This window comes from Mustela nigripes, chromosome 6, assembly GCF_022355385.1.
Source record: "Mustela nigripes isolate SB6536 chromosome 6, MUSNIG.SB6536, whole genome shotgun sequence".
Lineage (NCBI taxonomy): Eukaryota > Metazoa > Chordata > Mammalia > Carnivora > Mustelidae > Mustela > Mustela nigripes.
In genome coordinates this window covers 65,960,798-65,976,043 of record NC_081562.1, presented here as the reverse complement: position 1 = coordinate 65,976,043, position 15,246 = coordinate 65,960,798, and the positions used below count along the sequence as shown (strand labels likewise).

At 33.2% G+C, this 15,246-nt stretch overlaps 1 protein-coding gene across 3 annotated transcripts in view; it reads left to right on the top strand.

The window, feature by feature from the left end:
* The window catches only part of CCDC91 (coiled-coil domain containing 91), a 361,761-nt gene that overhangs the window by 256,850 nt on the left and 89,665 nt on the right, over window positions 1-15,246 (top strand). For all 3 annotated transcript variants that reach the window (XM_059402736.1, XM_059402735.1, XM_059402734.1), the window contains exon 12: window positions 5,758-5,871. In XM_059402736.1, the coding sequence (XP_059258719.1) occupies window positions 5,758-5,871 (114 nt within the window). The remainder of the gene's footprint in view (window positions 1-5,757; window positions 5,872-15,246) is intronic.

The window sequence follows — 15,246 nt, the reverse complement described above, 5'->3', positions numbered from 1 at the left end:
GTATTATTATTATTAAAGTAAATCTCCCAAATTGAAGGACATGAGTTTTTCATGAAGAGCATGAGATTGTAAGACCTAAGTTTCTAAATAGACCTATAACTAGGTTTGTCATGAAATTTTTGAGAAATGGGAATAAAGAACATGTGTAAGACTTCTTAGAGAAGAAAAAAAACTTAGACAATTGAAGAGGTATCAGAATCAAACTTCTCAAAAACCTTTAAAACTGAAAAAATTTCCAAGCTAGAAATCCACACTTAGCCAAACTATAAATTAAGTGTAAGGGTAGAATAAAGTCATTTTTCAGACAAAGGAAATATCAAAACTTTTATTTCCCATGTGCCTTTTCTCAAGAATCTCCTACAGGAGGTACTCTGTCAAAACAAAGGAGTAAACCAAGAAAGAAGAATTCAATGGTATCCAGAAAGCTGGAGTTGTAGTTCAAGAGCCATGTAGTGAATTTCCAGAAATACACCTGAGAGAGATCCAAATTAGACAGTTATGTAACAGACCTAGAGAACAACCAATCCAGTATGGAAATATGTTCACAAGATATGTCTCCAATGCAATAAACATAATAGAAGGCCTGATATCTTTGAATATACTGAGATGATGATGTTTGGACAATTAGATAAGAATTTGGGAATCAGTTCATAATGCTTATTCACTCAGGCCAGTATAATGTGGCTGAAGTAACATAGGATCATCAGAAGACATTCTTTGACAACTCTGTCCAGATGCTAGGTAACAATGCCTGAGCTAGTCTGCTAGAGCTTGGGAGAGCACAAGAAGGAGAAACAAGCCTTCCTACCTGAGGCTACTCAGTAGTGGCAGCCACATCAGCCCCAACAGTTGACTTCATGTGCATGGAAGACCCCAGCCAAGACTAACAGTACTGTACAGTTGAGTCCAGCCCAGGTGGCCGACTTGGAGAATCATGACCTTAATCAGGGATTGACAGTCTTTCTCTGTAGAGGATCATATAGTAATAGTTACAGGGTTTATGGCCTATCAAGGCTTAATCAAGAATATTATGTAGGTGCTTACTTAACAAGAGGGTAAAAACTTTATAAATTTTATTGATTAAATTCAAAATCTAATGATTATTTATTTTAGAGAGAGCGCTTGAGCAGGGGGAGATGCAGAGGCAGAGAATCTCAAGCAGACTTCCCACTGAGCATGGAGCCTGACACAGGACTTGATCTCAGGATCCTGAGATCATGACCTGAGCCAAAAACTGAGAGTCAGACACTTAACCAACTTAGCCATCCACATGCCCCAATAATATTTGTTAATAACATAAATCCAGTGACAATAGGATTTTCCTTGGTGAAGATAACATTTTGCTTAATTGTGGTTCAGAGTGAGATACACCTATCATGAAAAATGGCTAAAAACTCATTAATGCTGATATGTTATGAGATTCTACATATATCATCTTTAAAAATGCCTAATGCAGGTAGGTACTATCAAATATTGATATTGTCAATGAGCATATGATTTTAATTGAGCATATTCATTACATTATAGAATTAGGTTATTCTATTAATATTTTACATTGAGCATATCACTACAATGTAGGTTAATTACTTTCAGTTGAAAGTTGGGTGAAAGTTTCTTAACTGCACAGTAATTGGATTTTGAAATATAGACATTTTTGTTTGCATCAATGTCTAAGAAGCACTGATGGAACTGTAGTTTGAACTCATAAATTTGTATAGGAGTGGAAGTCTCAATTTTACTAACAGTAAGGCAGCTTGACTTGACTCATGATTCAAACACTCATTTTCTAAGGTACATTTTCACAACCATGTGCAACATTTTAAGTAATCTATAATTATGAAATATGCATATTGTGTATTAATAAAAAAAAAAGAAAGAAACACACAGTTGCCCCAGGAATTTCTGATAACTATGGTTTATAGCCCACAAACCAGGATTGAGTTGATCGCTGAAATTTGTTCCATAAATAATTTGACTGTGTTTATAATCCTTAACTAAAGTACCCTGAAAAAGAACAAACACCGCAGATCATTTATTAGTTCATGATCCTACAATTTCTGAAATGTATGGTAGGTTAATGGAAACTAAAGCATAGCTATACTTCTGAGCAATAAGGAGAAATTAAAAGTCTTAAATAAAATGTCGCATAAACCTTTAGCCCTAAATGATATTCATCATGATGTATTTAATTGTTATAGCATAGAAACTGATTCCTAATCATTCAGTTTTTAAAGAAATTAGTATATAGAACTCTTTTTTCCACATTTAAAAACTAGCTGTGTAATCATTTGGATATGATTTCTTGCAGAGATCCTATTTTTTATTGCATATATTTTAGATAAAAATATTTAAGATAGGATGAGAAACATAACATATATTTTGACAGATCGCAACATATATGCAAATGGATGTCCCTCCAAACTATTGGCCTTACAGTGGTGGTTCTCAGCTGGTGGCAATCTAGTGAGTAGAGGTCAGAGATGCTGCTCACCCCAGGACATCCCCCCACACCTCCCAGCGAAGAATTACCAATCGTTCTGAGGCTGAGAAACCTGTCTTAGAGAATATACCACGTTTCAGTGGCATAACCATTCCTAAAATATTCTGGAAAATACTCATTATAATCGCCTATTTGAATATATTCACTGGTGGCAAATCTTCATTCCCTGTGAGGTATATTTTATCTTAGACCAATCCGCATGTCTCATAGGGAAACAAAACATCTAGGCAGACATTCACAGACACTTTGTATACTTACACATAAAATTCACTAATTCCCAACTAATTCAGAATTTGGTCTGGTTAGAAAATGGATGGCTTAACCTTTACATTTTATATTATAGTCAGAGGAATGTATTTATTGGCAAGTATTTTTTAAGGATGGATTTCACAACCTTGACTGTCACCGAATTTTCAACTGGAGAGGAGAGTTGAATTAAGGAACTTTTTTTGAAAATGGTTCTTTATCAGCTCAGAAAGCAAAGAGGATCCTCAAAAATGTGGATTGAACAGATAATAAACTATACACCCCCCAAAAGCCAATGAAAGAACAGGTTAGCTAATTCTTCATGTTTTTTCTGGATATATCCCTTTTGTTTAAATTGAGGTGTTTGCTTTCAAACAAGTCTGGTCACATTTACTGGTATGACCCTTGCTACATAGAAATTCTGGTTGATATTTAGTGTGACATGGATTTGTCTTTTACATTCAAATAAACCAGGTCTACAGTTCTTATCTACAGTTCTAAAATTCCAGAAGCTCTGAAAGCTTAGGATGTTATAACTCAACTATTGGCAAAACCTGACCTGAACTGATGTGAATAATTTTATACTTTTGATTTACCCATTCTCTACTCTAGTACTATTAATGTGTTATATTTCAGGGGCTGAGTAATATATTTTGCCTTTCCAAAATAAGAAAATTTTCAAAGTTCAAATTAATGTGAAACCAGTAAGAATTCTAACAGTAGGTGATTTTAGTTTAAATAATTTTATTGGTTCTCATTTTTGTCTTCATAGGTTTTCAGCTTTAATCTTTACAAATAATTAAGGGAACAACAGCGCTCTATTATTTTATCAATGGAACTAAAGCTTAATATATTCAGTGGTTGAAGATAAAATGGTAACCATTTTTCAAAGTTACTGCCATTATAGGAATTAGCAGATTTGTGACTTCGTTGTCTGTTTTAAAAATGAACCCCAAAAAACTTACGAGCATACCAGTATTGAAGTGGAATGAGGAGATATGATCAGGCAGATGATAAAACATGATATGTATGTTCCTAATATTTCTATGAGACATGCTGAATACCAGATAATAATCTTTTTAAAATATAGAATATATTTTAAAATATATATTTTAAAAATATAAAAATATATATTAAATATATATTATATATAATTATATAATATATTATATAACTATACATTATAGTTATATAATATATTATATAATCTATATATTATATATTATATATCTATATATTATATATATTAAATATATATTATATTTAATATATATAAATATATTTATAAATATATATAAAAATATATATATATTTTAAAATATAGAATAGATGTCATTCTCCCTCAAATAAGTGAAGGTTTAAAGAACTAATGGGACTCTGGGGCGCCTGGGTGGCTGAGTCATTAAGTGTCTGCCTTTGGCTCAGGTCATGATCCCAGGATCCTGGGATCGAGACCTGCATCGGGCTCCTCGCTAGCAGGAAACCTGCTTCTCCCTCTCCCACTCCCCCTGCTTGTGTTCCCTTCCTTGCTATGTCTCTCTCTCTCTCTCTCAAAATAAATAAATAAAATCTTTTATAAAAACAACAACACTAATGGGACTAAATATAATCTAGGATGTAAGAAAACAGCCACTTCCATGGACTGCTTATTGAACAAAAATGTGTACACAAGGTCAGAAGCTACAAGAGAACTCAAAAATTACATACTTTGGCCAAAATGATTCTACTTCTTGAAATCATCTACAGAAATATCTAACATGCACCACAAAAATACATATATGGATGCTTAGCACTGCTTTATTTTATTAAAAACAACCATAACCTAACACATAAATAAGTACTGATAAAATAAATTCTTGCATATCCATGCAATGGAATATAAATCATATTATGAAGGAATGTATCATGGGTTAAAGTATTCAAAATATATTTTAAGTGTAAAATACCAGTTAGAAAATAGTATGTAAAGTTTGAGCCCTTCCTTCTTTATACCCAAGTGTGATGATGTGTGTATATTGTTTTGTGTTCATAATTTTCTGCATTTTCAAATTTTCTGCAGTAAATGTATCCACAACTGGAAATTCTTTATATTATTTCATATTTCCTGGGTTATATGCACATATCTAAAATAATTGGGGAAAAAATAACAAAAGTAAGCATTCGCTACAAAGTAAAGAGTCCTCAAGACTAACAGAATGAAGCAAATACTCCCACAAAATTTCAAGGCATTTTCTAACTGGTCACCTGAAAAGAAGGATGCTGCCTATATAGATAAGTGCAAGTTAAAGAAGTTTATTTCGTGGCATTCATCCAATCCATGATATGCTATGTTAGCAGAAAGTATACTTTCTGAAAAGCGTTGTACTTGTTTTTCAGAATTTTAGCCTTTTTTCCTCCCTATCCGAAATTCCGAAATCTCCAAGGTACTTGATTACAATTTCAGTAAAATAGGAAGTACCACTTTTTTCCCCAGATTCCTCATGTCAAATATTAGCACACAGGGTGGAATTTTTACCTCTTATGCATGGTGTCCAGCTCTCAACATCTTAACCTGGCAGAAGGACCAAACTAGCTGTAAATCTTCACCCAGACCACACTTGATTACTGTATGATGGGAAAATTAAACGTGAATAAAACAGCTAGAGCATTAGGGTGTTCTTGGAAGAATAAACACAAGTTGGAAGTCTTATGTGGATAGTGCAAAGTACAGGAAGGCAATCAATCATGTAAACATCAAATGAAAGGTTGGTAAGGAAGCCATTGGAGTCTGTCAGGCGCTCCCTGCAATAAATGGCTTATTCCATTCCTTTTCCCTTTCACTCAGTTTAGAAAAATGAATTCTGTGGAATCTCTAACGTCCTAAAAGATTTTGCAAATTCTTATTCCAGGTTAAAGATACACTTTGGAATGAACTGAACCCATGGCAGAGGAGTTTGAAGTTTATATGAAATGGACACAAACATGTCCTAATGCATACCTCCCTGACTTTTTTTCCTTCCTCCCACAAACAGGAAACTGTTAGGGCAGCAATAATAGAAGAGCAAAAGCGAAGTGAAAAGGCTGTGGAAGAGGCAGTGAAGAGAACAAGAGACGAATTGATAGAGTATGTGAAAGAACAGAAAAGAGTAAGTATTCCCCCTGAAGGGTTTTACTTTGTGCTTCCATAAACTGAAACTTTGACTTTCATGCATGAAAGTCAAACATGACATTTTAAAATAGTTAAAATGTCCTTTGTCATCTAATTTAAGAATCTCCAAGATTCTTTTTCTGATATAATTATATATTTTGATATCTTTGAACATAAATTCCATCTGTCAACAAAAAGCAACACTGAATAACCTCTTGCTAGACTCCTAGAAATGACCTATAGCATTTCCAGCGTAATTATCTCATGAAAAAAATAGGCAGTTTTAGATTTTTAGGTTTTTTTTATTTTTCTTTTTTTGCCATAAGTTTGTTAATTTCTTACACTAGTTGTTGAAATTTACATACTCCCTTTAGGCCTTCTATGTTAACACTACTGTGGTTCTAGTAGTTTCCAGCACAGTTAGCAAATTAAGCTTCTTCTGTCATAGTTCCATTTCAGTAACATAATTCAGAATATATTTCAAAGAATTCAGAATACATATTGAAGCTTTACAAAATAAATGTCACTTCACTGCAGTGTGGTCTTATTAAGGTATAAGTTTGAGCAGTGGCTGAAAATAGTAGGTGAAACTTGATTTGTAGTCTTTTCAGCAAATCTTTTCATCTTAAGTAATACCCAAGATAAGAAACACGTAAGATGTTATCTCTGTAATAAGCATATTCTAATATGGAACATGATAAGTTATAGGATAAATTTTCTTATAATATTTTATCTTTTATCTATGTTTGGTATAACATTAAATATATTACAGAAGTAATATATTTAAGGATGATATAAGATATAATATTAGGTATAAATATGTAATATAAACATTAGCATTTACCATGCGTGTTATGTAATATGTAATAAAAATATAAAGCATGAAACAGTGTGTGTATGAGGAAATCTGACACATGATATCTAAACTCAATTGGTGGTCAAATGGCAAACTAAATAGAAAATGTAAGATTGCCCTTCAGTAAGCAGTTAAGTATAAGGCTAGGAGTACAGTAAAAGCACGTGACACCAACTTAATTCTACACTGTTAATTTGAAGTCAAATTTGATATGATAAAAAGAACATTCTTCCCCCTCAATAGCTACCATTAGTTTCAACAAAGGAGAATTTTTCAGCTGAGTAAAAATTGCTAATTAAGCTTTCCAGGTGAATTATCCACTCATAGGCGCATTTTGTATGGGATTAAATTTTTGTGCATGTTTTGCAGGTGTTTTTAAAAGCAGTTTCACCTAAATAAATTCCCGATAGGTTCCTCACCTTCTAAAGAGAAAACTATGGGCCAAAAATTGTTGACTTTTTAGGAAGTAATATATTCCCAGAAAATTGCTATTTCCATATGCCTCCCCAAAATGCTTATTTTCAATTGTCTAATAATATATGACCAATCTTTACTTGCACTCTAAATGGGAACAAGAGATTATAGAACCAAGCAAACCCATTCATAACATTATTTTAGAGTAGTATTTTTTATCAAAATGGAAGATTTTTCTTAAAAAAATTGAAAATTCTGTTACTTTCCCATCAAAAAGAGTCACGTGGCTGCCATAAGAAATGTTTAAGATAAGAGAGCAAGAAATGCCTTTCTAGGAGTTATCTGGTCCCTATGTGAGCAAATTAACTCTTGAAGAGGATTGACAATGAACTCTGTCGATTTAATCTGTGTGTTCTTACAAACCCTATTAAAGAATTAGTATTCATTTGTATTAGATAAACCAGTTCTCACATGTAGAAACATTCATTAAATAACAACAAAATGAGAACATTTGATTCTATTTGTACCAAAGTTCAACTTCCTTATGCTTGTTCCTATATGTGGTAAGGGAAATAAATGCAATACCTCCTTACAGAATTGTCCCTAATAATAAACATATAATAAAATAGAACAGCTTACATAAGGACTCAGTAATATGTGCTATGATTTTTATCATTTTCACTGCATTATGAAGGAAAAAAAAAACCCAGAGACTCCTTTGCTAATGAGAAATGTGCTTTTCAGATTAATATTTGGCATTCTCTTTCTTCTGAAGTTTACAGTGTGATTCTAAAAGTTTATTCCATTCTTATTACTAGAGTCACAGAAGATTAGAACTGATTTAATCAGTATGGTAGTAGGAAGTTTATTACTTCCACTTAGGGATTTGGGAGTTGTTTTTATAACACATTGTGGAATACTTTTAATATTTGAATGTTTCCATCTCTTCAAACAGAAAAGCTATAAAAAAGGAAAATGGGTAAAATATCTGAAATGGAGCACCAACTAATGACTAGACCTCTTTTTTATATAACTTTTTAAAAATTCAGATTCTCTATACTCTTCTTCTTTCCAAAACTGGATTTCAGTATTTCAAGTTAATTTGTATGAATATCTTTGGGCTTGGAAATTTTTCACAAAAAATAAGATATCTCATAGCTTATAAAGTCATAGAAGAAACAAAAGTTTTTTAGCAAATTCATAATCTTCTTGTCTCTTTCCAAAAGACTAAATTAGGGCAACTCATCTCTACTTCTTCCTTTGTAAGATGGATTTCTATTTGCATCAGAGAAGAACACTTTTCCAGAACAAAAATTTTCCTTTCTCCTCTCCAGCTTTTTTTAACTAGAGTCAACTTGAGATTTTTAGCATTAGACACCTCAAAAGCCCTATAGACCTTAGTTCCAACTGGGCTTACATTCCAGTCTGTGAAGTAATCTTCCCCTTTTGAAGTTTTCAGAAATCTTTGAAGGAAGAAGTCTAATGTTGTGTTAGTTCCTGTCTTTATATGTCTTTTGTCCTAAACAATTTTTCCTTTGACATCATCTTACCCTTACCAAATTCTCTCAAAGGTTGAAATGAAGACTCTTTTCCCTACACCTTTCCCTTTAGTCTTTACTTTTAAAAGATAGTGAAATACAGAATGAAAAATCAATTCAAATAACTTTTTGATATGACTTAACTTATATCAAATAACTTGTCCTACAGTATAAGATGTAGGAGAATCATATATAACCATAGTGGATATTGTTGCTTTTTCTGTGTATCTGAAGTCAGTAAGTTTTTAATCAGTTAGCCAGTCCTTTTAGGTATTACAAATTTACAAAGAATTAGAACTAAAATTACACAAGAATTAGAATTATAACAAGAAAATGTTTTACTTTTAAATGCCATTTACCAGTTTTCCTTAAATCAATAGAGATATCATCAAATTTTATAAATACTATTCATCTGGTCTGAACATCTTTGGTAGGACAAAGGGGCTACCCATACATGCACTAATTAAGTGAATTATAATTTACACTGAAATTGCATACTAAATTATTTATTAAGTTGGATACATAGTACTTACATTTTAGTCCAATTCATAATAATAACCAAAAATTAGTATGGAATCAAAATATGCAAATAAGGAAGCTTTTTAAATGATCAACCAGGAAAATAATTCAGATTAATAATGGATCTGTCCAGTGATAAAAATGACTTTCTTTTAAGTATTCTAAGTAGTAGGGATTTTTTTTAATCCTGTAAAATCTATCTTGTTAAGTCCAGAAAAAATAATTATTACATTGCATTCATAGTTAGCATAGAATTGAAAAGCTGCTGTTTTGTAGCCTCAAACTCTTATAAGTGTTTCCTTAGTTGATAAAAGTCTGTTTTATTCAAAGATTTACTTATTTATTTGAAAGAGTGAGCACACACGTGTGCACGTGCCCAGGGAAGGGCAGAAGGAGTGAGAGGATCTCAAGCATGCTCCCTGCTGAGCGTGGAGCCCCATCTGAGTCTTCATCTCACCACCCTGAGATCATGACCTGAGCTGAAATCAAGAGTCAGATGCTTAACCAACTGAGCTACCAAGGTGCCCCCAAAATTGTCTAATTTTTTTTAATAAATCTAGAAATCTTCATTATAATTTGTACAATCCAAAGAAGAGGTAAATAGGAAAAGCTGAAAAGATTTTAAAATATATTTAATTTGTCTGAGGCAAAAGGCAGGTCAACTGGGTATCTTCAAGTGTAGTGATTTTCACTGGGAAGGCCATAACTGTTATTTTATTAAAATTTAAATTTTGGTCCAAACTCTCTTGAATCATTATCAATTCTGCGTAAGAGGTTGCAAACTGTAACCTGTGGTTCAAACTGGTTGCTACTTGTTTTTGTAAGTAAAGTTTTATTGAAACATGCAGCCATACCCATTCACTTATGTATAATTTTTTAACTGGTTTCGTGATGCAGCAGCAGGCCAGTTTGATATTCTATCAGGACCATATAATGCAAAATATTTATTATCTGACCCTTTTAGGGAAAAGCTTATCAACTCCTGTTCTAGACCATCAAAATCATCTCGTGGGGAAAATTTCTTCCTATCAGACCTTTGAAATATGTATTCTTTCATTATGCCTCATTGTAACTAGACAGTTGAAATTCCATAGGTGCCAATCTGGGAAAGATTTTTTCTGTCAGTATTAATTACCAGGTAAGGTATTATTATAATATATTAAATCTGGTGCTCACTGACATAAACTGTATTTTATTTTATTTTTTTAAAAGATTTTATTTATTTATTTGGCAGACAGAGATCACAAGTAGGCAGAGAGGCAGGCAGAGAGAGAGAGGAGGAAGCAGGCTCCCTGCTGAGCAGAGAGCCTGATGTGGGGCTCGATCCCAGAACCCTAGGATCATGACCTGAGCCGAAGGCAGAGGCTTTAACCGACTGAGCCACCCAGGCGCTCCTGGCATAAACTGTATTTTAGACTAGAGGAGATTATAGAAAAATGATATAGGAAAGACCACATCCCTTGACACTCCCTAGGGAGGAGGAATTTGTGGTTTCTAATGACCTATGGACCTTGGGCTAGAATGGAGTGTTCCAACCCATCCCACAAGTTAAGACTGTTACACATGAGCTTGCTATGAGGGAGGAAGTGTGAATAATATTCAGCAAGCAACAACTACTCACAGCCAAGCAGTGATTCCTAAAAAATAAAATCTTGTCCAAATGTAATAAAAGATTATTATTTTTTCCTCTTAAGAACCAGAATTATGGCCTGTGTTTTCTAAATCACCTCCAGGAAAATAATCTTCACTTTAGAGGATCCTTTTAATTTAGATCTTTAGAGAAAACTAAGGAACAGTTATCTTCACTTTAAAGTTTTTGTGGCCAAGGCATTGTCAGAATTTCTTAATTTTAAAAGGACTCTTTCAATCCAGTTTTGCTACATATTTTTGAGTATTTGCATCTCAAACTAATTATTAAAAGGTAGTATTTGGCCAAAATGAACTTTGTGATTTGAATTAATTTATTTGAATTAATTTGTTATTTGAATTAAACATGATCTCAAGACAGTTATTTAATATGTTATGGTGCCTTACTTTTCTCCTCTTAATAATATGGAAGTTGCACCGTCTGATCTCTGATGTTTCTATAGTTCTAAAATCTATCAGCACTATTTTTAAAATTTTCCCTGACAACTGATAAATCTTTCGAGGAGTTTTGAATTCTTGGCATAAATAAGTTGCATCATACTAATTCTTTTATATGTTATTTGTGCATTAGTATGGAAAATGACACTTTCTGGCATTCCCCAGCCTTCTGCCTCATTTTCATTCTAACTAATTGCCTAATTAACTCACTCATACTCATTCTGGGGCAGGCTGTATATTGCCTCGGCAAGAAGTGTCTGCCCTTAAAACTTTGGGTTTAGGTCTCATAAAAGAAAATGCTTTTATCTGACCAAGGCATATTAAAATCAATAACGCCTCACATGTACTTGTTGTCCTTCCATTCATACTTCATTTTTTGATGCCAAAGGGAATTAAACCTACTCCATACTACCTGTATTTCAGGTTAACCCACAAAAAAAATTTACCTATCAAATTTTTAAAATTTCATCCTGAATTCAAATGGTACGATAACAAATACATAGGAAGACATTTAGATTTGGAAATAGCCAGTGCAAATCATTTTGCCAGTTGATATTTCACTGGGTAATTAATTTGTCCTCTCTAAATTTAAAGAATAAAAAACTTAATTCAGAAGGGATTAGTGAAACCAATGAGGTGAATAGGTTTTAAAAGGTGTTTTAGCTTATATAGATGTACTCTTAAAAAATTATTTCCTTTTTTTACATCTTAAAATCTTTGAAAGCTTATTTCATACAGTATACCTTAAAATAAAATTTATTGTCATTCCCCACTTTATATTTTAACAGTCTTCTTGAGCCTCTTCCTTATTTTGCCATAGTCAGTTGCATAAGCATAACCTTGAAAAAATGTGTTGACACGTGAACAACCGTGGTTTCTGGTGAGGCAGATCACTAGTGATCATTTCCATTCAGCAGCGGGGTAATTGAAAAGATATTATAGATACAGCTTAATGCTTACATCAAAGCCCATTGTATCTCTGTCAGGAAATAACATACATTCCAACTTAGAATTAAAATGACAATTTATGTATGTACACATAAGAACTAATTAGGTACGGTAATTAATGTGACCTTCAGCTGTTTGGGGGATAGCATTCTGTTTAAAGAAAAACAAAATTTCTAAATCAAAATACAGTAAGTGTAAATACTTGTGTTGGGGTCATTTAGTGTCTAAAAATGTTTATCTGTGTAGTAATTTAAAGTATTCATTTAAATAATTCAGTCACTTCTTAAATGATCACAATGACAATTTGCTTTATTCTTCACTGAAAGGTTTTAACTTTTTCTTAAATATTCAGATGACTTTTCTCCATTTAGATGGTGGTAAGAATTGATTCAATCAAGGACAGATCAACAAAATCAAAGTGTCCGTTTTGAGTCATAGATTATGGCAGTTCAGAATTGACACACTTGATGGCTATACTATCACTGCAGGTCTGTAAGTTAGGTATCATTTTTGAGATGGGTCATACCAACTGAAGCTTTTACTCAGAATGTAAAAGCTTTTACTCATAATATAAATGATGAGCAACTGGCCCAGAAGGAAAACCAGAGGTCAGACCTAGAGGAAGCACTAATTTCAAAGACCTCAAATTTGAAATGATGATTCCAGGCACTAGTCTAAGGATAGTGTGTGTGTGTGTGTGAGAGAGAGAGAGTGTATGCGTGCACATTACTCTCAAGAATATTTCATGATCACAAGTCATAAAACTAGAAAGTGGTAGTCTGGCTCTGAGCTGTTAACCAGCAGTCTAGCTCTGTGGGCAAGATGCAACAATAAAGAATAGGGACAAGAATTTGTGAATAGGTCAGAAATGAAATTTTCAGGTTAAAAAGCTAAGAACAAGAGGGTAACGGGGACCCATGTTTCTGTTTTGTTAGCAGTATGGCACTGTGTGGTATCTATCATATCAGATAGCAGTGGAGGACCAGAAATAACAAGTTCTTTAAAAAGCTAAAATTCTTGTTTTGGAAGGAAAGTATAAAGACATATTAAGTAACTATGTAAAGACAAAATAATAGCTTAAAGCAATAGTAAACACCATAATATATGGAGTGCTTGGATAAAGGTCAAAAGCATTATGCTGACATAATTGCAATAGAAATCCAGAAGATCGTTTAAGACTAGGATGATCAAGGATGGGATTTTCTTTATTTTGGTTGGATGGAAACTAAAATATGGACTAGGCTATATGGTTTAAAAAAAAAAAAAAGGTGGTTAATAGTATGTGAGAAACCAAAGGATTTAATCCCTTATAGAAATAAGCTAATTTTATAAAGATTTTTATTAAAAAGTCCATTTCTAAATTCTTGGTATACCTTTTGGTTGCAATTCTAGAATGTCTTGTTTCATTAAGTTCAGATTGTTGGGGGCAGTGGGGATGGAAATTTTATGTTGATTTACCCTTCAGCCAATTTTAGAACTTAAAAAGCATTTAGTCATTCCTGTGCTATTTATGAAGGGTCTCCAGTTGCCCTCGCTGTGCTGCTCCAGCCACAACTATTAACTATTTAGAAAGAAATGAGGGGCAAAGGGGTATTCCCAATGGCCAACATCTTGGATCAATCCAGTTATCTACACAGCACGCTTCTGAGTGTGCCCTTGCTATTCCGACCTAGGTTGTGTACTGTGAAGTTGGTCTAAGTGTTTTTCCATTCTCTAAAGAAATGTTGAACATCTTTAATAGTTTGAGGACTGTGGTGAGATAAATGAGATAATGAGAGCTTACACCCTTGTATCAATAATAATAATAACAATAATAGAATATTTATTTAGCAACTAAATTTTATAAAGGTTTTTACATATACTCTTTGATTCATATAATCAATTGCATCATTCTTATGCTGCTTTTACAAACCAGAAAATTAAAAAAGAGTTGGTAGAGATGTTGACTCTTCCAAGGTTTCTTCTAGTAAATAGTATCGTCAAGACTTGAATTTTCCTGTCCTTTATCCTGTACTCTTTCCTATGCATCACACCAACTAGCCTTGTCAACTTCTTTAAACTGGCAGTTTCATTGTGCTGCCTGGGGGAAAGCCAGTATCCAAAGAGGATTATCAAAGCCCATAGTAGTTAGGACCAGTGAAGAGATATAGCCCCAACACAGCTAAGAGAACTGGAAGGGCATGAGATACCCAATAATAAAGAAAAGATCCTGAAAACAGGAGCCCACATTCTCCTACTATCTTCTTCTCTTATGGTGTTTTCACTGTAGAACTATGCCCAGTTTGAGTTCCATATTTAGGAAAAAATATTGGTATTTTCATGGAAATCAGGGTTCTTAGAGTGAGCTATTGAGGATATAACCTAGGAGAAGGAGTTTGAAAGATCTGAGGTTGTTCAGCTGAAGAAAAAGTAACTGTGGGAATTCAATAATGTAGAAACACAGAAAAGGCGATCTTAATATGATCTTACTATTAAAAGAATATGTAAAAATGTTCAACTTGGACGGAATCTAGGTTGTTGACATAAAATGTTCTATATCAGAAAACAATACTAAACAACAACCATTAATGAGTGCCAAGTTTGTCCAAAATACCACAGTAGCTGCTTTATTTACACTATTTCACATTATCGTCAAAACAACCCTAAATAATATCTGCACTTTACGGACAAGGAGAATTGAGAGTGATATTTGATAACTGCCCAGGATCAGTAGAAAAAAGAATTAAGCTTTTTAGCTTGGTTCTGTCTGACTGCAAATCATGTAGGGAGATTCCCCAGTAACAGTACTGAAGTCTGGTTAGATAATTTTCTTTACATATTATTTTTTAGACACTGTTCTAGGATTGTCAGTTTCTCCATTGGCAGGCTTTTAATACATCTTTCTACTTGTACAGGCTTCATCTAGATAAATTAGAGGAATCAGCTCCATCCAGACAAATTAGGAAGAAAAGCAGAAAAACCTGGAGAGTATGCAGGCACACACACCTCACTTAGGAAATTGCAATTATGTATT